Source organism: Saccopteryx bilineata, chromosome 4, assembly GCF_036850765.1.
Source record: "Saccopteryx bilineata isolate mSacBil1 chromosome 4, mSacBil1_pri_phased_curated, whole genome shotgun sequence".
In the NCBI taxonomy this organism is placed as follows: domain Eukaryota; kingdom Metazoa; phylum Chordata; class Mammalia; order Chiroptera; family Emballonuridae; genus Saccopteryx; species Saccopteryx bilineata.
Genome location: NC_089493.1, coordinates 195475505 through 195499446, shown reverse-complemented (window position 1 = coordinate 195499446; position 23942 = coordinate 195475505). Strand labels below are relative to the sequence as shown.

General features: G+C 45.4%; 1 protein-coding gene across 3 annotated transcripts in view; it reads left to right on the top strand.

Annotated features, from left to right (window-relative positions):
• The first annotated feature begins 355 nt into the window (after positions 1–355).
• CYTH3 (cytohesin 3) overlaps positions 356–23942 on the top strand; it is a 65706-nt gene continuing 42119 nt past the window's right edge. For all 3 annotated transcript variants that reach the window (XM_066273378.1, XM_066273379.1, XM_066273377.1), the window contains exon 1: positions 356–538. In XM_066273378.1, coding sequence (XP_066129475.1) covers positions 499–538 — 40 coding nt within the window. In that variant the 5' untranslated portion in view covers positions 356–498. The remainder of the gene's footprint in view (positions 539–23942) is intronic.

Below are 23942 nucleotides of genomic sequence, written 5' to 3'. Positions count from 1 at the left end.
GAATTTGAAATATCTCGGACCTGGGGGGTGAGGGGTGGGGGAGAGGGCTGACTTTGGAAGACTGCGCGTGTCTGGATCCCTTTTCCTGAGTGCACGTGCGAGGAAGTCCCCTCGCCGCCAGGTTTTGTAGAGTGGACATCGCCGTGTCCCGACCCACGGCCGTCCCCAGGCTGCTCCAAGGCGGCGGGGGCCGGGCAGGTGTCCACACGCGGTTTGCGCCCGAGGGTCGCTTCTCAGGGCTGTATAGCTCTCGGACCGCCGGGTCAGGGCGGGGCAGCACGTCTCGGGCCCCGCCCATCGCGACCGGGGGCGGGGCCTGGGCGTCACGTGACGGCGCCGCCGAGCGCGAGCGCCCCGCCCGGCGGGAGGAGGCCCGGGCCTCGACCCGGCCCGCGCGTGCTGCCCGAGCTGGCCGCGCGCTCTGCTCCCGCGGCGCCCCCCGCCCGCGGTCCCTCGCCCGCCGGCCCCGGGCTCGCCGGCAGCGGGAGCGGCCTCAAGATGGACGAAGGCGGCGGTGGCGGCGGCGAGGGCGGTGGCGGTGAGTGTCGGAGGTGTGGCCCGCCGGGCTGGCGGCCTGGGGCGGGGCTCTGGGGCGCGGCGGACGGGAGCGGGGTTCGGGGGTCCCGGGCCGCCCGAGGGGGAGACGGGCTCCCGGCAGCGTTGGTGCTGGCCGGCGGCCGCCGAGGCCCGCGGCGCACGGAGCCCGGGGACACAGGCGGGGGTCCGGGGGCTCCGGAGGAGGGCGGGCGGGGTCGCCGCCGAGCCAGCTGGGGCCCCCGGAGTCCGGGGCCGGGGCTCGGGGTCTTCTCCGGGGTGGGGCACCTTGGAGGCAACCTTCCCCGCCTCCTGTCACCAAGGGCATCCACGCCCTCCGGAGCCCAGCCGGAGGGGGACCCGCAGCGCCTTTCTCAGGTGCTGGGAAGTGGGGGAGCCCGCGGAGATGGGGAGGGAAAGTTTTGAATTGGGGGTCCCCCGGGTCCACGAGGGGCCGGTGCGGGGAGGTGGCTGGAGATCGTGACAGCTTCCTCGATGTTGGGTCTGAAGTGCTCGGCGAGGTCGCCCCAACGAGGAGGGGCCCGCCGGAGCGCTCGCATTTTACGAAACCGGGTACGTGACCCCGAGTTCGCGACAAAGAAGTCCGGAGCGGAGACCCCACAACCTGCCGCCGGCCTGACGCTCGGTTCCCTGTCGCTGCAAGAGTCGCATTTGTTGTAAATCATTTAGTGGAATACAGATGACTCTTGTGTCGTGCTGCGCATTACGCCTTTGAGCCGAATAACTTGCCTGTGGCGGGGACTGGGGGTCGTGGGTTCGGGAAGACAAGGGGTGACACCCTTTAATGTTACAGGAAGAGCCGAAGTGCTTTGACCGCAAGACCTCCTTTTTTGCTGACACATCGACTCATCAGAACCCCCGGTTCTAAGGGAGCGTTTTGGGAAAGGGGAAGAAAAAAAAAAAAATCTTAATGACAGGCCGCGGGAGCGGCTGCCCGTGCGAATGAGCAGCAAAGCCTGGAAGGCTTCGGGGACGAAGCGGTTCGTCCAGGTGCCGCCGAGAACTTCAGGGCTGCTTAAGTGGGAGCGTTCGGGCCGGCGCGAGCGAGGCGGCGGCGACGGGAGGAAGTTGGCAGCAGCGATGAGCATTTGGCAAGCTCGGTTGTCACAGTGAGAGCTGGGGACCGCACGGTGGCACCGAGTGGGCGTGTTGTTTGTGAAAGAAAGTGCTGTGGAAACGGAGCCCAGTTGCAAACCCTCCTCCAGCCAGGCTGTGCCTGTCTGTAGACTTGAGGCATGGGCTCTGGAAAGACGTGCTTCCTGCCTCTCGCAATTTGGGGGGCGCAACCCACAGAGCAGTGGCTTTTTTTTTTTTTAAATAAAAAAACGACGGTAATATTTAAGCGTTGGACATTTGAGTCAAAGTAGCCAGCTGGGTGGCGATATTTTGGGGGAAGGAGGTTCCATTTAGTTGTTTTTGTTTGTTTCTTTTTTAGTTTTGTGATGTCTGACAGCTTTAAAAATATTTTCAGTTACAGTTGACGTTCAAAAATTTTTTTTGTATTAATTTCAAGCATACAGCATAGTGGTTAGACAATTCTATAATTTACGAAGTGATCCCCTGATAATTCTGGTAACCATCTGGCACCCTGCATAGGTTAGGACAATATTATAGACTAGATTCCCTACTGACAATTTTGTTTGGGAGGTGTTCTGACCGTTTGGATAAAGGAATGTAGAAGACTTGAAAGTAAAGTAGGTTTCAAGGTAAAAAAAGAAAAAAAAAAAAAAAGGAAACCATTGTCCCCTAGCAGTTTCTAGATCTTGAGGACTATAACCAAGTGTGGAATTAAGTATTAAAAGTATGTGATTAATATCTCTTTGGGGAGAACAATTTTGAAATTCAAAAAAAGACTGTGAGGATGTGCGTTACACTATAACAGTAGGAAATTGGAAACAGCAGTGCCCAATAGGAGACTGGTGAGGGTAAACTATGGGAAGATTGTTGGCTGAATTGTTTTACAACCATTAAAAATAAGCAGTTTTATACATCATGGTCTAAATGTAAAAACTGGTGGTACTATATTTTCTTAGTTATTTGTATTTTCCAAGTTTCTGGATTGATGTGTATTACTTTCAAATTTGAACAACAAAAAGTTATAAAAAATTTACCCTGCAATAGGAAAAGGGTATGGTTATGTTAACATATGATTTAATTCACCTCACTGGAACAGTCAATAATAAATAGATATTTATTGATTGTCTACTAAGACGCCAGGCAGCATGTGAGGTGCAGGAAAACAATGTTTAACCTTCATGTAGTTTACTTAAATCTTTCTTCCTTGCATTATGGGAGACACTTAAAAGTATGTTGGCAACCTTAGAATGAGCATATTTTAGAAAAAGTGAAAATCTTAAGAATTTTGAAATGTCATATAGTGATTATTGTATAAATTTGTTGTGCTTATATTTAACTCTTAATTTGCTGGAGATTATTTAATTTTTTTACAGAGACAGAGTCAAGGAGAGGAATAGATAGGGACAGACAGACAGGAACAGAGAGAGATGAGAAGCATCAATTATCAGTTTTTCGTTGCAACCCCTTACTTGTTCATTGATTGCTTTCTCATATGTGCTTTGATTGGGGGGCTATACCAGACCGAGTAACCCCTTGCTCGAGCCAGCGACCTTGGATCCAAGCTGGTGAGCTTTTAGCTCAAGCCAGATGAGCCCGCGCTCAAGCTGGCGAGCTCGGGGTCTTGAACCTGGGTCCTCCCATCCCAGTCCAACGCTCTATCCATTGTGCCACCGCCTGGTCAGGCTATTGCTGGAGGTTTTGAAATTAAACTACCTCTTTATTATTTCTTTCTTTCATTAGTTACTACCATTTATATTTCTAAAAAAATGCTTTGCTTTAAAATCATGCTTTTAATTAATTAATTTTTTTTAAAAAATTATTCATCTTAGAGAGAGAGTGAGAGAGAGAGAGAGAGAGAGAGAATGGGGGGAGGAGCAGGAAGCATCAAGGCACATCCCATATGTGCCTTGACCAGGCAAGCCCAGGGTTTCGAACCGGCGACCTCAGCATTTCCAGGTTGACGCTTTATCCACTGTGCCACCACAGGTCAGGCTAAAATTCATGCTTTTAAAAAAAATTCTTTGCTTTAAAATTTATGTTTTTAAAATATAATGTTTGATCCTTAGAAAGACCATAGAGTCATTTGCCAGCCAATTTTAAAACATAACACTTTTGGAGTTATATTTCAGAGTACAGAATATAGGACGAAACTGAACTGGATCGAGGAAGTCAGTTTCAGCTGTTTATAAGATAGGGTAAATAGTCTATTCCAACAGTTACGGCAGGGGCGAAAGATAATTTAAAAGCTTTTTGCTAGTGTGCTGGTTGGATTAAAAGACTTTAAAAGAAAATGATTCTTGCTGTTTTTATAACTTAAATTTTGTCCAGGGTATTATTATTTGTTCTTTCAATGCCAGATAAGGGGAGAGGATGGTGATATGAATGGCTGGAAGGCAATGCTGAGGAGGAAGTAAGTGGGGGTATGAGATTACAGGAACGCATTGTTAGTTATAATGTGTGCAGCGTGCAGTCAAAATAGGGCTCATTCCTTTGGGGCTCTGTTGCCATTCACTTTTTCTAAAACAGTTCTTGAGATGTGTGTCTACTTGGCAGGTGACTGGTTAGTTTGGCTTCTTGCCACCGTCTTAATGCTCAGTTTGGGAATCTGTCTGATTGATGTTCCTGAATGGACCATCTGGGCAGATGAGGTGAATAACTGGACTGGCCTTCCCTCATTTGTCCCTCCCCGTCTTCCCAACCCAGCCAGTGTAGAGGAGGAGGATTAAGTCTGTGTGTCACGTGAAAAGATGCTCAGCCTTACTGAATAAAATAAGTATAAATTACCGCAACGTTGAGATCCTGGGTTTCACCTGTCAGGCAACCAATCACCCCCCTGTTTGAAACCATCTGTTGGCGATGGGAGTGTCAATTAGTTACAGCTCTTAGGGAGGCATGGTCTGCCTGTGTCCTGCTGGCTCAGATCCACTCTGCTTGCCCTTCCCCTGCGGATGAGCTCACCCTGCAGCAACATTTCCCAGACTTCTGGGTCTGCTGGCTTGGGAGCGGTTTGGCCCCTGGGAGCTGTGGTGGGAGACCGGCTGTCAGGAGAAAGGGGGAAGCCAGGCTCTCTCTCCTCTCGTTCTCCCTCATTGACTGGCAGTTGCCTGGTCTCCTTTTTGGCTCTAATTCTGTGTGCCCATTGACCCAGCTCCAGGCTTTGGAAACGCCTTTGACCCTCCAGCTTAGAGGTTGGTAGCATTGTCTAGCTCTTGCTAATGTGTGGGTTGTCTTACCATTTCCTGTATAACTTAGCTTTTCCATTATGTGTGCAACCAATTCCTTGTATGAAATTCCCTCTGTTTCAGCTCCTAGAGGAATTCTCTTTCTCTGGGAGGATCCCGTAGATGTAGGGGCATTAGGCAACAGCTTTAAAAATTTCAAGTGTAGCCTGACCAGGCGGTGGTGCAGTGGATAGAGCGTCGGACTGGGTTGCGGAAGGACCCAGGTTTGAAACCCCGAGGTCGCCAGCTTGAGCGCAGGCTCATCTGGTTTAAGCAAAGCTCACCAGCTTGGACCCAAGTTCGCTGGCTTGAGCAAGGGGTCACTCAGTCTGCTGAAGGCCCACAATCAAAGCACATATGAGAAAGCAATCAATGAACAGCTAAGGTGTCTCAACGAAAAACTGATGATTGATGCTTCTCATCTCTCTCCGTTCCTGTCTGTCTGTCCCTATCTATCCCTCTTTCTGCCTCTGTAAAAAACAAACAAACGAAAAAATTTCTTTTTTTTTTTTTTTTTTAAATCTCTTCTCGATTTCAAGGTACTATCATCAATGCTTCGTACCATACCTATGTCATTTTTTTAAAGATTTTTTTTCCATTTTTTTAGCAAGGATAGAGAGGGAGAGAGAGAGAGAAGAGAGAGACAGAGAGAGAGAGAGAGAAGGGGGGAGGAGCAGAAAGCATCAACTCCCATATGTGCCTTGACCAGGCAAGCCCAGGGTTTTGAACCGGCAACCTCAGCATTTCCAGGTCGACGTTTTATCCACAGCGCCACCACAGGTCAGGACAACGAAAAAATTTCAAGTGTAGCTCTGGCCAGATAGCTAGCTCAGTTGGTTAGAACATTGTCCCGAAGCACAGAGGTTGCTGGTTTGATCCCTGGTCAGAGCACATACAGGAACAGATCGATGTTCCTGTCTCTCTCTCTTTCTCTTCTTTCCTCTCTCTCTAAAATCAATAAAATAGCCTGACCTGTGGTAGCACAGTGGATAAAGCATCGACCTGGAAATGCTGAGGTCGCTGGTTTGAAACCCTGGGCTTGCCTGGTCAAGGCACATATGGGAGTTGATGCTTCCAGCTCCTCTCTCTCTGTCTCTCTCTGTCCCTCTCTGTCTCCTCTCTAAAATGAATAAATAAAATAAAATAAAAAATTTTAAAATCAATAAAATAAACATTAAAAAAAATTTCAAGTGTATAAATCCTTTGACCCAGCAATACCAGTTCAAGGAATTAAACCTGGGGGCATATTTGGACACGTGTGAGGCAGCATACATGTGAGAGATTATTCACTGCATTGTTTGTAATAGTTAAATGACCTGAGTGTCCCTCAGCAGGGAACTAATTTTACTACCCCAGATGGTGGATGAAGTTGTGAGGTTGTAAAAAGGAACCAGGAGGCTCTTTATGGATCAATAGAGAAATATCTCCAAAATATTCTACTAGGTTACAGAAACAAAGTGTAGGAAAATGTTCATTGTATGCTACCATTTCTGTTTTGTTTTTTTTGGTTTTTTTTAAATAAAGAAGTATTTGCATATGCTTGAAAATTCTCAGGAAGGCTCAACAAGGAACTAATAACAAAGGTGACCTGTTAGGGAGGGTGATGGGAACTGGGCAGATGGGGAACATTAGGTGCCAAGAAAACTTTTTGCTATATGACTTTATATTTTTTTGAAATTAAAATTTTTTTTTTAACTAAGTCTGGCTCTACTTTTTTTCAAAACGATAAAACAGTTTCACAAAACAGAATATGCTTGTTGTTAAGAAAACACTATATATTTTTTACTATATTCAAAATATAGTATTTTTTTTACTATATTCAAAATTTTTACTATATTCAATTTTTGCTATATTGGAAAATAATGTAAATAGTATAAAATAAATGTTATAAAATACATTGCCTGTTTTTTCAGTCTATGCATAGGAAATTAACCACCATTCTTTTGAATCTTTGAAAATGACATGGTAGGTACTTTTAGAGGATGCTCAGTGGACTCCTTTCTAGAGTAGTTATTCAACAAGTACTGCTAGCATCCCTCTAAAAGGCCAAGCAAGTCCTATGCTTGGCACAAGGGTGAATTGTGAGGAAGGCAGGTGCATTTCCTGCCTTCAGTGGAGCTTCTGTTTAGATGCAGACAAACAGAAAAGGAAAACGGATATGTAAAATAATTGCAAATTATGTAAAGTGTGTTGAAAGAAGTCTGGGGTGGGGGAAGGGTGTGTGTGTGTGGGTGGGGCAGGGGCAGAAGAGTGAGTCCAGCCAGGTAGGTGGTGAGGGAAGGCCTCCTGGAGGAAGAGTCTTTCATGCACCTGAAGGGGTATAGTGGACGGGCCAGAGGGGTGAACGTGGGGCTGGAAGGAGCCGAGGGTGTCCAGAGGCTTGAAGGAGGCATTGTGCAGCCTGAGCAGGGAATGGAGTGGGGAGAGAAACCCGGGGCCATGTCTGGCAGTTTCAGTGAGGGATTCACATTTTGTTTTGAGGAAGGGAGGATCTTAAATAGGGGAATGACGTTTGATTTACCTTTTAATAATTTTAGCTAATATTTACATACTGCTCTCTGTGTTGTATTCTCTTCTGTTTGCTTTACATAGTTTAACCTGTTTAATTTTCAAAGTGACCCTATTAAGTACTTAATATTTTTTTCCACCATTTACAGATGTAGATGGAAAATGGAGACACAAGGAAGCTAAATAACTTGGCTCAAATTTCACAGCTAGCGGATAGTGGAGCTGAGATTTGAACCCAGGCCCTTGGGGCATTCTTTGTATGACCTCTGAAGAATATGGCTTCAGAGGCCGTATTCCTTGCTGAGTGGATAATGGTTGGAGGAGGGAAACATGGGGACACCAGTGAGGAAGCCGTCGCTGGGGTTAGCGTTATAGACCCTGTTTATTGTAACTGCTGTAACTTAAAAAATTATTTATTGAATTTAGAGAAGGGGGAGAGAGAGAGAGAGAGAGAGAGAGAGAGAGAGAGAGAAAGAAAGAAAGAAAGAAAGAAAAAGAAAGAAGAGAAAGAGAGAGAGAGAGAAAGAAAGAAAGAAAGAAAGAAAGAAAGAAAGAAAGAGAAAGAAAGAAAGAAAGAAAGAAAGAGAGAAAGAGAAGCAAGGGGAGAGGAGCAGGAAGCATCAAGTTATATTTGCCTCTCTTACGTGCTTTGACCGGCAAGCCCGGAACTTTGAACCAGCGACCTCAGCATTCCAGGTTGATGCTTTAGCCACTGGACCACTGCAGGTGAGGTTAACTGCTGTAACATTTTATTTACCTTGTCCTGTGTGGGACTTTCGTGTTGATTATACAGTGTTGTTAGAAACAATAAGGTGAAGTCCTTCGGCTTGTTTCCTTTTACAGACCTGTGAAAGTTTTTCTCTAGAATCACAGTGGTGGGCTCTATAGGTTTGCTTTCAGTTTTTCTTGATACTGACAGGTTGCTTTCTCACTAGGAGCTTTCTCAGCACTGTAATCAACTCCTGGCATTTGTCTCCTGGGTAAGAAAGGGTGTGCTGTTTAACGTTTGCATTTCTTTACAAGTGAGGAGCTATGTTTTTGGAGAATCAAACAGACCCAGTAAATCGGAGGTTAGAGGTGAAGGAGCTGTAGGCATCACGATGACTTTGTAGGTTTCTGGGTTGTGCTGCTGCTTAGTGACTGGGAAGCAGGGCGAGGCAAAAAACAGTCAGAGCGACCCTTTTATTTTTTGGTCAAAAATGTCATTATTTTGCCCTCACTTTTTTTTTTAAGTCTCTTTATTATTATTATTTATTTATTTATTCATTTTAGAGAGGAGAGAGAGAGAGAGAGAGAGAGAGGAGGGAGGAGCAGGAAGCATCAACTCCCATATATGCCTTGACCAGACAAGTGCAGGTTTTGAACCAGCGACCTCAGCGTTCCAGGTCGACGCTTTATCCACTGCGCCACCACAGGTCAGGCATTTTTGCCCTCACTTTTGAAGGATATTTTCAATGGGAGTACAATTGTAGGTGACCAAGTTAATTTCTTGTGGTGCTTTAATATGTCATTCTTTTGCCTTCTGGCTTCCATTGTTTCTGTTGAGAAATCAGCTGTGTGTCTTGTTCTTTTGAAGGTATTGTGTCTTTGGGTCCTTGAAGAGTTTTTTCTTTGCCTTTGGTTTTCAGTTGTGTTTCTGTGAGGTGTCTAGGTATGGTTTTCTTTGAGTCTGCCCTGCTTGAGATTGGTGGTGGTAGTTCTTTTTGGTAGTGCCATGACAAGACTTCATCCTACATGAACCTGGAGCATTCTTGGTTATCATCTCTGCATTTGTTACTTTGACCACATTCCTTCTCTCTTCTTCTCTGACTCTACCTTTTCTGGACTTTTTTTTTTTAATATTTTATTTATTGGTTTTTTAGAGAGAGAGGAGTGAGAGAGAGAGAGACAGAGAGAGAGAGAAAGGGGAGGAGCAGGAAGCTTCGACTCCCATATGTGCCTTGACCGGGCAAGCCCAAGTTTTCGAACCAGCGACCTCAGTGTTCCAGGTCGATGCTTTATCCCACTGCGCCACCACAGGTCAGGTTCTCTACCTTTTCATTATGTCCTAAATGGCTCTCAGATTCCTTTCTGTCTTCATCTCTCCCTCTCTCCCTTCATCTCTCCCTCTCTCCCTTCTTTCTGTATTTTCTTCTGACCTAGATTCCAGTGTATTAATTCTTTCTTCAGCTCTATCTAATCTGCTACCAATTGAGTTCTTAATTTCAGTTACTGTCTTTTATTTTCATTTTCTTGATCCTTTTTTTTTTTTTTTCCCTGAAGCTGGAAATGGGGAGACAGTCAGACGGACTCCCGCATGTGCCCGACCGGGATCCACCGGGCATGCCCACCAGGGGGCGATGCTCTGCCCATCCAGGGCGTCGCTCTGTTGTGACCAGAGCCACTCTAGCGCCTGAGGCAGAGGCCATAGTGCCGTCCCCAGCGCCCGGGCCATCTTTGCTCCAGTGGAGCCTCGGCTGCAGGAGGGGAAGAGAGAGACAGAGAGGAAGGAGAGGGGGAGGGGGGGAGAAGTAGATGGGCGCTTCTCCTGTGTGCCCTGGCTGGGAATCGAACCCGGGACTTCTGCACGCCAGGCCGACGCTCTACCACTGAGCCAACCGGCCAGGGCCGATCCCCTTTTTTTTTTTAATTTTTTTTTTTAACTTTTTATTAATTTTTAGGGAGGAGATAGAATGAGAGAGATAGAGAGAGAGAGAAGGGGGGGAGGGAGGAGCAGGAAGCATCCATTCCCATATGTGCCTTGACCAGGCAAGTCCAGGGTTTTTTTTTTTTTTTAAGATTTTATTTATTCATTTTAGAGAGGGGGGAAAGAGAGAGAGAGAGAGAGAAGGGGGGAGGAGCAGGAAGCATCAACTCCCATATGTGCCTTGACCAGGCAAGCTCAGGGTTTTGAACCGGCAACCTCAGCATTTCCAGGTTGACGCTTTATCCACTGCGCCACCACAGGTCAGGCCAATCCCTTTTTTTTATTCTAATTTTCTGCTGACAATTTTCATCTTGTCAACTAATTTATTATATTAATTATAGTTATTAAAAAGTCTGTGTCTGATATTTGGCTAAGCTATGATTATATTCTTTCTCTCTTTTTTTTTTGTTAGCAAAAGAGAGAGAGACAGACAGACAGGAAGGAAGAGAGAGATGAGAAGCATCAACTCATAGTTGTGGTGCTTTAGTTGTTCATTGATTGCTTCTCATATGTGCCTTGACCTGGGGGCTTCAGCTGAGCCACTGACCCCTTGCTCAAGGCACCAATCCTGGGCTTCAAGCCAACAACTTGGGCTTCAAGGCAGCAATCATGGGGTCGTATCTTTGATTCAGTGCTCAAGCTGGCGACCCCAGGCTCAAGCTGCTGAGCCTGCGTGCAAGCCTGTGACCCCGGAGTTTCGAACGTGGGTCCTCAGTGTCCCAGGTTGACGCTCTATCCACTGTGCCACCGCCTGGTCAGGCCAGTGTATTCCATTATCTATTTTACCCTTGGTTTCCAGTTTCTCTATCTTGACTCTAGATTGACTGTCAAGCTTTAATTAAATTGTACAGAATGCGTGTGAAAAATTGTAGAGAGAATTTGAGAGTCTGGCCGTCTTCCTTAAGAGAGGCTTTTGGCAGGCAGTTAAAGTAGGGAAGTATCATTTTAAAATCGTGAGGCTTGGTTTACTTCTGATTTACCCTTCTAGAGTATCCCTCTTAGGTGGTCTTTGCTCAAAGGCATGATGTTTCCAGGGTCTCTCCTACTTGGCAGCCCCTCAGCTCTGATTCTTGTCCCACTAGTCCCCGAGACTGTGTGAGACTCTGCTGGCCTCTTCAGACTCACAGCCACTTGCTTCTGCCTAGCTGTTTGAACTCGCAGCTTCTGCTGTGAATTGGCAAACGTGTCGAGGGGAGAAGTGGCTCAGATTATGAGGCTTGCCTCTCTGGAATCTTGACCTCCTACGTTCTCTCTGCATTGGTCGCTCTCTTATACCTTCAAACAGTTGTTGCTTATGTTTTGTTTATCTGTTTTAGTTGTTCTTGGCAGAAGGACTGGTCTGCAACAAACTAGTCAGCTTTTACCAGTAGTAGAATCTCAGGAGTTCAGTTTTGGTATTTAAAATTGGACTTGTTTAGCCTGACCAGGCGGTGGCGCAGTGGATAGAGCATCAGACTGGCATGAAGAAGGACCCAGGTTCGAGACCCCGAGGTCACCAGCTTGAGCGCGGGCTCATCTGGTTTGAGCAAAGCTCACCAGCTTGGACCCAAGGTTACTGGCTCGAGCAAGGGGTTACTTGGTCTGCTGAAGGCCCGTGGTCAAAGCACATATGAGAAAGCAATCAATGAACAGCTAAGGTGTCACAACGAAAAACTGATGATTGATGCTTCTCATCTCTCTCCGTTCCAGTCTGTCTGTCCCTTCTATCCCTCTCTCTATAAATTAAAAAAATATATATTAAAATTGGACTTGTTTGGCCTGACCAGGCAGCAAGCAGCGCAGTGGATAGAGCAGAGGTCCCCAAACTATGGCCTTGCCGCACTTCCTTAACGGGCACCTTTCATTGGTGGTCAGTGAGAGGAGCACAGGATGCATCCACTCCTGAAGTACTGTATGTGGCGGCGGCGCTCACGTACAGTACAGGACTACTTTCGGTGACACGGGTTGCATGCGTCATGGCTCTGGAAGCGCGTGTCGTATGACGCACATCCAGTCTGCGGCTGCAGTGCTCCACATCGAAATACTGGTCAGTTTGTTGATTTAAATTTATTTGTTCTTTATTTTAAATATTGTATTTCCCGTTTTGTTTTTTTACTTTAAAATATGTGCAGTGTGCATAGGGATTTGTTCATAGTTTTTTTTTATAGTCCGGCCCTCCAACGGTCTGAGGGACAGTGAACTGGCCCCCTGTGTAAAAAGTTTTGGGGACCCTTGGGATAGAGCATCCGCCTGGGACACAGAGGACCCAGGTTTGAAACCCTGAGGTCCCTAGTTTGAATGTGGGCTCATCTGGCTTGAGCGTGGGATCATAGACATGACCCCATGGTCGCTGGCTTGAGCAAGGAGTCAGTGGCTTGGCGGGATTCCTCAGTCAAGGCACATAAGAGAAAGCAATCAGTGCACAACTGAAGTGCCACAACTAGGAGGAAGTTGTTGTCCTTGCTGAATGAAAGCATGTGGCATGGTCCTTAATGGGAAGTTTGTTATGAGAGTTAGAGGTAAAGAAAGCCAGACAGGTGCAAACTTGGTGGGGAAAGTTAACTAAACATTTCTCAATAAATCATTTTGGTAGAGGACCAACAATACTTTATATCAGGTGGAGTTAGAATAGTAACCTTGTCTGCACATATACTCAGTATAACTAACTTAAGGAGAGAGTAATTTTAAGACGTTATTGGCAGAGCCTTTATGAAGCAGGTTTATCAGTTTTTAAAGGACTCTTGAAACTTTTGAAGTGAGATTAAATGAAAAAAAAATAGGTTTTATAAAAGTATATAAAAGTTTCTTAAAATGTAATAAATATTTTGATGTTGGGGGAAAGTAGTAAGACATGTAAATGAGAGTAGAAAATACATAGGTCTCCATCCTCATTTTTGAAGTTTGACTTACAAACTTTTTTAGTTAATGTCAGTATCCCAATTGACAGAATAGAATGGATGTGAGGTTCCGTAATGTCTTATAATTTGTCTGGAGACAGTTCAGCAAGCGTTTTGGGGGGAATTAATATCTTTCAGTATTATGTAAATATTAGAAAAGGCTCACCTGAGTCAATTTAGTTGGCTAAGCAGATTTTTGTAATTTACTTGCACAGAGCAAATTTACTTTGAGCTGACTTAGTTTTCAATAAGTCACCAGGAGCACTATTCAAACAGGACAGAAAATAAGTTCTTAGGTGAAGCTCTCGGCAGAGCTATTTTTAATTACTGTCCTTTCCTTTTTGAAAAACTTATTCCTATAATTAATACATAAAAACAGCAGTTTGCTATAAAACCGGACATTTTAATGATGATTGAGAAGTATTTCCCAATATCTCGGTAATTAGTGATTTCTTTTTCAGTTTTCATCCAGATGTTTGGCAATGCGTAGACTCAGCCTCATTGCAATTTTCAAATCCACTTTCATGGGAACATATAATTTTCTCCGTTTACTTTGGACAGCAGCGTTTCCTTTTTGTGTGGACAGATACATATGAAACACATGCTCTTCAGAGTGGAGTTTGTGGTCCTCTGAGAATTCCCTGAAGGAGGAAATGGGTTGACCTATTTGGTTGCTATGAAGTAAAAACAATCTTGTTTTCATTTTTTAGTGAACATCTGGGTTGCATTTATTATTTTACATTCTGGAGGTTCTTTAAAGCCACAATTTGATAATGTGGGGGTTCATCAAAGCAGTCACTATTTAGCTATTTCTGTAATTGAATTACGTGCTAGGGTGGCTGATACATTTTTTTAAAATAGTAATTTTTTTATTTTTTATAAACTGTAACTTTTGGATAACAACCCTTCACTTTAAACCGTAAAATGGGATCTAGATACATTCAGGGGAAGGATGATCAACTGGCTTATTTCCCTGTTGCCCATGGCAATGCAGTGTGTGGCCGTCCTCACAGCTGTATTTGACTGAAGCAGACATCGCTGGTCCCCCCGCAAATCCACCCGCCCTTTCTTCCTTGTAAAGACCCTGATTTGATCAGCTGTGCACTCACGGGAAAGAGGACCCTATCACCAGCAGGGGTGAATCTAAAATTCTGTAAACCAGGCAAGGTTACCTCTTTTTCTTTATCCCTGATTGGAAGAAGTGTGCTGTAAAGGGCAGTTTGCAAGGGTACTTCTGGGAAAAGTGTCTTCCTTAGAAAAATAAACATGGGAACCCCTGGCTGGCTGGCTCAGTGGTAGAGCGTCAGCCTGGCGTGTGGACGTCCAGGTTCGATTCCCGGCCAGGGCACACAGGAGAAGTACCTATCTGTTTCTCCACCCTTCCCCTTCTCCTTCCTCTCTTGTCTCTCTCTTCCCCTCCCACAGCCAAGGCTCCACTGGAGCAAAGTTGGCCTGGGCGCTGAGGAAGGCTCCATGACCTCTGCCTCTGGTGCTAGAATGGCTTCTGTTGCAACAGAGCAATGCCCCAGATGGGCAGAGCATCGCCCCCTGGTGGGCATGCCGGGTGGATCCCAGTTGGGTGTATGCGGGAGTCTGTCTGACTGCCTCCCCGCTTCTCACTTCAGAAAAAAATAAACACACACACATACACACAAAGGAAAGAAAAATAAATATGGGAAACAGTGCCTCTTCTTTTTTTAAAAATGTATTGATTTTTAGGGAGAGAGACAGAGAGAGAGCGAGAGAAACATTGATTGGTTGTTCCAGTTACCCCTGCCATCATTGGTTGATTCTTGTCTGTGCGCTGACTGGGGATTGAATCTGTTACCTCGACATGTGCAGACGGCGCTGTAAGCAACTGAGGTACTCGGCCAGGGCGCTTCCTTTTCTGATGATGGACTTTGTCTGGCCTCGTTGGGTAGCTAACTTGCCTTCATAATGTCCTTCAGATTTTTCCAGTTCCAGGCTCGCAGGCTGAGGACGACCAGCTGGATCTTTGACCGTGTGGTTGAGTTGCTGAATTTCATCCACCCAGGAGCCTCCCGGTCTCCACACTTCCTGTCGTGCTGGACAGTAAACACCTTCTTGTTTACTTGGCTGGGCAGAGTCTCGCTCTAACCAGGAGCCGGGGCTGTCTTGCCTGATCCTGGCTGGAGCAACAGCAGGTTTCATTCTCATTTACTTACTAAGGATCTCAGCTGTGCTGTACAGAGAAAACCTCTTTTCTCCTCCCTAGATATTCGTTAAACGTACACAGGTGGGCAAAAGGGGGTTTCCAGTTGTTTGTTTGGAAACAGAGGTGCGGGTTAGGATGATTACAATAGCTTTATTGTTAACTCAAAAGAATGTCACCGTGGCGCAGTGCACTTTGGTACAATCTTGTAAGTGCTCATATTTTAACACCAGCATTTTTTAAAATGTAGTAATTGAAAGTGGTTGACATTGGCCTTTTAATATTCTGTTGGAAGACAGGACTTCCTTTCAGTTTTTAGCAGAGAGGAAATAAAATGATCAAGAATGGTTTTTTTTCCTCCCAAGTTTCAGTAATTAGATTAAAAGTTTTTGAATGGAGACAGAAATGAATTCACTTTTGTTTGTGTTAGAGTATGGGAACACTGGCCGATGCTAGTGACTTTCAGATGTGCAGCCTGTTCACACGCTGAGGCCGCCTCTCCCCCGTGTGGGAGGGCAGTGACTGCAGACTCTGCCTCGGCTCCGACCGCACTCCTGAGAGCATAAAACATCCCGAGAATAGAAGGATGCCTCTCACTGGCTTATGCCAAAAGAATTCTCATGCTGGATGAGTGCTCTAAAATGTTGCGTTTTCTCGGGAATCACAGTGTCTGCTGTGGATTCCCCAAAGTAAGCAATGTGTTTCTAAAACTTGACTTTTTTATTCAGGATAGTGGTTAAGCTGTAGACTAGTCCGATGGTTACCATGATATTTCTGTTTATTACAAAAGAAACTCGGATGCCTTCTTCCCTCCTTGCTGTGGTCAGTCTGGCCCTGACTCAGAATCTTGCTCTGCAGACCTGCTGTTGGCATCCCCTCCTGGGCGCAGCAGACGGGGGAGCAGAGTCCCAGTGCGTGTGTCCCACGCTTGTCTGGCGCTCTCGTAGCCCGGCCTCACACAGGCCCAGTAATTTAGCTGGACATGCAGAACATGACTAATTTTTTCTTTAATCTGGAAAGAACATATAAACAGATATTTCCCCCGGGTTCTGCCCCTATTCGTGCTTAGACATTTGGTTTTAGGATTTAAAGCTGTTACTTTCCTCACTGCCTCCACCTTTCCCCCCTCCACCACAGAGGAGTCTGGGGCCCTGCCTCTCTGCCTGTCTTCTGATCCAGTATGGCCCTAGCAAACAGTGGGCGGTTTTCATGGAGAGATAATGAAGACTATTTCAGAAGTGTCCTGGCTCATCCTACGTTAGAAATTTTTATTTATTTATTTTTATTTTTATTTTATTTTTTTACAGAGACAGAGAGTGAGTCAGAGAAAGGGATAGACAGGACAGGAATGAAGAGAGATGAGAAGCATCAATCATTAGTTTCTCATTGTGTGTTGCAACACCTTAGTTGTTCATTGATTGCTTTCTCTGTGTGCCTTGACCGCGGGCCTTCAGCAGACCGAGTAACCCCTTGCTCGAGCCAGTGACCTTGAGTCCAAGCTGGTGAGCTTTTGCTCAAGCCAGATGAGCCTGCGCTCAAGCTGGCGACCTCAGGGTCTCGAACCTGGGTCCTCCGCATCCCAGTCTGACGCTCTATCCATTGCGCCACCGCCTGGTCAGGCCCTACATTAGAAATTTTATTGCCCTTTTTTCATGTACTTGTGAAGATTTGAGGTAGGGTAAAAACCAAACAAAAAAAGACTTTCACTCTGGAGAGAAACGTCTGGATCCCAGCCTTTCTGGCCACTTTGAGATTGGGTGCAGGTCAGCCCAGGAGTGCTGAGATCCGAGCCTGCCCCCGGCCCATACCTGAGCCAGGGGTGGGTGGCTGGTCATCGGCTGTGTCCCTTTGGGGAGAAAGAACATCTAGAAGTTTTCTAATCACTTTAGCTTGGTTTTAGCAATCAAGAAACATAGTGAGATTGGTGACTGGGAATTTCAGGGACACCTTTGACAGGAGAGCCATTTCCTTAATACAAGTTGAAAAGTTACTGACAGTCAAGGCCATTTCAACTTTCACTGGTTTAAAAAAGATTAAAAGGCCAGTCTTGAGGTGGTAATCCTAATCCAGACATCTTCCCAAATGCTGGAGTCTGTGGGTGTGTCTTTTAGTACGGCGTTAATTTTACGAGGTTTCTGTAATTCTGCTGTTTCATTGAAGCTCCTTTTTTCTAATGTTCCTAAGAATGGCTTCCCTCCCTCCGTCCCCCTCCTCCTCCCCCACTCTCTCTGGAGACTGTTACTTTCATTCATTCTTTGGAATCTGCAGTACGGGATCCTCACAGCCATGGTGGGCTGCCTTGTTCTGGGCCAGTGCTTCTTCAGGGCTGACTCTGTTGGGATGAGTCATGCCAGAGACAACAAGCCGGCCATTCCTTCCCAAATAATTTTAGTCCCGTGGGACTGGAGAGGCCCCTAACCCCCTGTGGTCTGTGGGAATAAAGATTTCTGAATTTTTGCCTGTTTGCTGTGTCAAGTCAGCCACCGAAAAGATACTTCAGATAATTCCCCCAGTTCAAGGCAGAAAACAGTCAACTGTAATGGTAATGGTTTGTTCTGAGAATTTGTGTCTCTACTTTCTGTATACTTAAGTTTGTTTAAACATCTGAACTGACTGTTATTTGTTGTTGACATACTTTTAAGTAAATATATGCAACTCTGGGCATTTCCAGCCTGGAGTCATTGTCTGAGTTATGGGATCTCCTTAAGTGTTGATCTCCTGTATTTAAAGTGGACATGAAACCCAAGTGACATTACTTAATGGAGAATTTATTAAAAATCCCAATTAGTAGGCATTTAAAACTGTCATCAACATGTTAAGCCCCTTGCCCACGTTCTTATACTAAGCATAATGCTTTTGAAGAACTGTTGTGTTTGGGTTTCGGAATACTACCTGATGATTGGCAATGTGATTTTTTTTTTTTTTTTTGTATTTTTTCTGAAGCTAGAAAAGGGGAGAGACAGTCAGACAGACTCCCGCATGCGCCGACCAATCCACCCGGCATGTGGTGGGCGATGCTCTGCCCATCCAGGGCATCGCTCTGTCACGACCAGAGCCACTCTAGCGCCTGGGGCAGAGGCCAAGGAGCCATCCCCAGCGCCCGGGCCATCTTTGCTCCAATGGAGCCTTGGCTGCGGGAGGGGAAGAGAGAGACAGAGAGGAAGGAGAGGGGGAGGGGTGGAGAAGCAGATGGGCGCTTCTCCTGTGTGCCCTGGCCGGGAATCGAACCCGGGACTTCTGCACGCCAGGCCAACGCTCTACCACTGAGCCAACCGGCCAGGGCCCAATGTGATTATTTTATCTTTCCTTCCCCAACTTGGTATTCTGAAATTTTTCCAGTCTACAGAAAAGTTGAAAGGATAGTGCAATGAATACCTATATATATCTTTTGCTTGAATTCATCATTGCTTACATTTTGTCACATTTGATTTACCTCTCTCTAATATATACTACAAGTTTTTTTGCTGAACCGTTTGAAAGTAAGTGATACATATATACATCATAACAGTTTATCCATAAATACTTAAAATCCAGTTCCTAAGGACATTGTCTTATTCAACCACAGCCATGACCGTACTTCAACTAACAGGAATTCCACAATATCATTTCACATATAGTCCGAATTCTGCTTTCCCCAATTGTTCTCAAAATGTTTTTTATAGCTATTTTTCATACCTATATAGTCTCTAATCAGGGTTTATGTCTTGTATTTAGTTACATCTCCTCAGTCTTAAAAAAAAAAAAAAGTCCTTTTGTTGTGACAGTAACTTTTTAAAAGATGATTTGCATCCTATAGTCTAGATTACACGTGAAAACAGGAGAGAGAGGTGCTTTGTTTACTTAGTGTCATTTTTAATTTTTATAAATATATTAAGATCATCGACTTGATTCAAGGTCAAAGTCACATTCATTTTTCTTGTTCTTTGGTAAATGTGGATTAGATTGGTGACCAAAAGGAGTTACTGAACGGCTCAGATGTCAGTGGAATTTGTGCGTGGGTGAATTTGGAACAGATACACACGATGGTTTGTCAGTCCTACCCCCATATGGAGGTGATTAGTTATCTGGCTTAATGTAGTCTGAGGATTTTATTTTAATACTCGGCCATGGTTTTATAAAGAAATGAACTCTAGAATTGGAAAATGTCAGAAGACAAACTATATTTACATAACACAAAAGAGTTGCTTTTGCTGCCAGATCCTTGGATCAAGAACAAACCTTAAGTCTCTCAGGAACGAGTCTTTCTCTTTCTTCCCTCACTCAGCACTTTCCTGTTGGCCTTAAACATTTTTAAACTCGAGCTGCAGCTGAGTCTAATACAGGACCCAGTTGTAACTTTTTTGTTGTTGCTAGTGTATCCGGTGATGGTCATACAAACTCATTGTATGAAAGTTCAATAAAGGAAAGGGCAGGGTGGGAAAAAAACCGACACCCTATAAAAAAGTATTCAAGAAACAGCAGCAGGATCTAGGAGTCTCCCTTTCAGATGACGGATTTAGATCCCGCCCTGAAGCACTCATTTTGTTTGTGACTAGTTTCGTGGGCGTTTTGGTTTTTCCCTTTTAATCATATTGTGTATATAACCATGTAACCAGAGAATATATGTGAGGCTGACGTATTGTTTTCAGTGGGAAGCAGAAAAAGAGTAACTGGGAGAACCCAGAGGACCGAACCCTCCTAGCGTTGGACTGGTTCAGATTCGCTCGTGCCCGCGTGGAGGGGCAGCGATCTGTGAAAGGCGGCCGGGATTCCTAGATCTGTCTGTTCAGTAGTGCTCGTCTTTCTGTGTTTACCAAGCAGCCAGTATGAGCAGAATCAGCCGCTCAGTCAAATTAAATTTCAGATTTGCAGCCTACTTCGATAAGCTTTGTATCTTTAACCAGTTCTGTCTCGTGAGGACCAAGTACACATCATCACCCTATAGACGAATTATGTGCTTCAAAATAGTTTTCGCAATACATGTAATTATCATAAGCCCAGTGATTTTCACATACTTGTGCGTCTCGAACATTTTGTTTTTCTTTTTTTCTGCTGAGGAGGTCAGATTTCTCAGATTTCTGCTAATTGCAGCCAGACATCCTGTTTGGGGGCTATTTGAGACCAGCGCGGCCTGTGAAGAAGTCAGGCAGTTCTGCAGCAACCCTCCGAATCATTCTCAGGTTGGGTTTTACAGACAGGATCCCTTAAAATTCCACACTCTATTTTTAGATGATCTCTTTACATTTCTGTGCTTCGGGGCATCAGTAATAACTACATTCGTTGTTCTGCACAAAAATACTGTTCAATACCTTGGGGCTGTTTAAACTTTATAGGAAAAATAAACGAGAGCCACTTGCGTGGGTAGAATGCATGCGTGCCACTGACCAGACGGAAGAGAACCGTGTGCTGTCTCACAGATCCCTGCTCGGTCTGCACGGCGTGAGTGGCGGCCGGGAAAGTCTGTGCCTGTTTGACCCTAGGCCGGCTGTCTCCTGGGCTCTCACAAGCTGCTCTTGTCCGCTTCCCACTGGAGGACACGTTTTTGTAACCCTTCAGGAAACTTCTTACATGTCTGTTCTCTCTCCTGCCCCATTTTTACTCATCGATATTTTAAGAAGACTTTATTTATTGATTTTAGAGAGGAGAGAGAGAGAGAGAGAGAAAGGCAGGGGGGTGGGAGAAGTGATATGCCTCAACTTGTAGTTGTTTCCCATATGTGCCTTGACTAGGTTTCGAACCGGCGACCTCAGCATTCCAGGGCGACGCCTTATCCACTGTGCCACCACAGGTCAGGCCATAGTTGTTGGGTTTTGGGGGAGGGGGTTTTGGAGAGGGAGAGAGATGAGAAGCATCAACTCATAGTTGTGGCACTTGAGTTGTTCATTGATTGCTTCTCTTATGTGCCTTGAGTGGGGATCTCCTGTGGAGCCAACGACCTCCTGCTCAAGCTGGCGACCCCGCACTCAAGCCGGATGAGCCCATGCTCAGGCTGGCAACCTTGAGGTTTCAAACGTAGGTCCTCAGTGTCCCAGGTCAAAGCTTTATTCCCTGTCCCACACTGGTCAGGCCATAGATTTTTATTTAACTTAAAAATAGTCTGGTAGCCTCTCAGATTTGTACGATTGGTGTGTTGCTCCGTGTAGGATCGGAGACCCTTCTGTCTTGAAGAAGTGTTTGATCTGTGCTGTTACAGGAATGGGGGATTGTGAACCTTGATCTGATTTCCTAATAAAGCACCTCTTCTCTTTTTTAAAAATTGAACTATAATTCAGAGAACATAATAGTCACCCCTTGAAAAGTAGACAATTCAGTGGTTTCTAGTACGTTCATGTGGTTAAGCAACCATCACCACTACCTAATTTTAGAACATTTTTATCACCTAAAGAAAAAACCCTATCTCCATTAGCAGTCATTCTTCCAGCCCCTGGCAACCACTAATGTACTTTCTGCCCCTATGACTTTGCCTATTCTGAACACTTCATTTAAATGGAATCATTTGAATGTATCTGATTTCTTTTCCTTCCATTCAAGAGGGAACTCTAGTGAGAAAGGCACCCTGTACCACACCAGGGGAAGCTCCTCAACCAGCTACACCTCATCTTAAACGTGTACAGACAACAGGAACCTCCAGAGAGATGAAGAGCTCAGCGTGAGAGCGCCCATGGAATACAGAACTTCGATAGAAACATGGCTGGCCCCCCAAAGAGAGTTCAGAAGATAGAAGAACACTTTTAAAAAAATGATCATTGGAGACTTAAGAGCAAAGGTGTGACTTAAGCACTATCATTTACTTCCTACCCTTGAATCATCACACCTGATGGAAATGATTGCGGAAGTACGGGTGGCAAACTGGATCATGAGTGACGGGGTGAAGAACGCCCGGGACTGAGTCATCACTGTTTTCTGAGAACTCGGAGCAGGGTTGCACGTGTAAGGGAACGTGCCCTTGGCTCTGATGATCTGGGGGAGAAAAGGGTGAGGGAGGCTTGGTGATGCCAAGTGAGCACAGGGCGCGCGCGGGGTGGTTTGCCCTGTGCGGCAGCAGAATCCAGGAGCGGCTGACAAGGCTGCGGAGGACACGTGTGCTCAGCATGCTTGAAACGGGAGGGCTTCTCCCTGCCAGGCGGTTGGTCTCCCTGGGGCAGCGGGCAGCACCCCATCTGTCTGGAGTGGAAGCTGTCCTGGACAGAATTTTGTACAGAAATTGGATCACAAAACTACTATGTAAGGTAGCTTCACACAGAGAAGCCAACTTACAGAGATGACCCCCTGAAGCTGGACCACCCAGGACTGGGTAATGCCATTTAGACGTGCATCAGACATCCTGTACACAAATTTAGCACCCTAAGGAGAAACAGGCACTTTGTGGGTTTTTTTTTGGGGGGGGGGAGGGGGGACTAGGTGAAAAACTGAACCGTGAGCGATGGCATCAGGGTGAAGAAGCCCCAAGGGCTGGGACGTCCATGTGCAATAACAAGTAAAAGAAACGGGCAACGTGTCACAATAATGTAAGGGATGGGGTGTACTTTTGAGGCAGATGAAAAGTATAGTTTTGGAAAAGATTATAGAAACTAGAAGTAAATTTCATATTGAATCTGCCTTGTGCTGTTTATAACTAAACCCAGGAAAGACTGATACAAGGGAGTGAAAGATGAGATCAGGCAACAGGCCAAAGGGAAACCTAGTTGGTGGAGATCAAGTGAAATGAATGGGCTGAGAGGAAGAAACTCTAATGATGCTAATTGCATTTGCAGGATTGTATACTCCATTAGGTTGGGGGAGAGCAGAAGTTACAATGTGGCAAGCTAAGTTAGTGCTGTGGTCTAAGGGAGTGTTGTTCCTGAAGAAGCTTCCAAGACAAGTATCAATAGAATGGAAATAGTAACAGACACAAAGAGGGAAAGTCTACTGGAGCTGAAACAAACAACAACCAAACCTACCCACCCTCTCTGCAAGCTGAAAGGGCTCATTCCTCAGTGGTTGGACTTGGTGGGAAGAACAACTGTTGGTTGGTGAGATTTTTAAATTTAAGGATAAAGAAAGGACCCTGTGAACAGCCTGTCAGCAGGGGCGGTGGCAGGCTGCTTACAAAGAGGGAAAAATCAGAGTGGTGTAGATTTTTCTACGTTACCAGAAGATAGAGCCGAGGCTGAGAGGTTTTGAGGGTGAGAGGTTTTAACCAATAATTAAATGATTGTACTAACTGTTGCTCTTCTGTGAAGGCAACAGAAAGGTGTTCTTTAAAGGTGCAGAGACATCAGAGCCAGCACACTGCCTTGGGGGAGGGGAGGGCACTCCTCCTGTCCCCTGTACTCTGCATTTCTGTGAGCCTCTGTGATTCCTTAGTCTTTAAGGCTGTTTGCCCCCCCCCCCGCCCTGCAATTTGTACCCAAAATATTCCTGAAATACCATCTGTGAATTTTTCTTGAAAAGAAAACTTTTTCAAAGATATATTTGAATCCATTAAAAGATGAGTTGAAACAACTCAGGAAGTAGAAGGTTGGGATATAAAACTTACATTAAATTGAAGTCATTTAAAAATAAATTTAAGTCTAAACAATTATAAATTTGGTTACACGTAACAATTCAAATGCTGTAAATAATTCCTGGAAGAGAAGATATGTAATGAAAGGAACAAACCTGTTATTCTGCAAGAGAACCAGCAGCAGTAGTTGTGGGTCCGAGCTGCCCCCACAGAAGCTGTGAAATAGGTGGAGATGGGGAAAGCCCTGCCTTTCTCCTGACTGAGGGGATCTCTGCTGTCTCATTTTTGACATTGATAATCAGAACAATATCGGTACCAGTTAGGTTTAAAAAAATAGTTTAGAGGTAGCCACTTGGAAATGAAAAGTAGGGCGCAGAGGTGG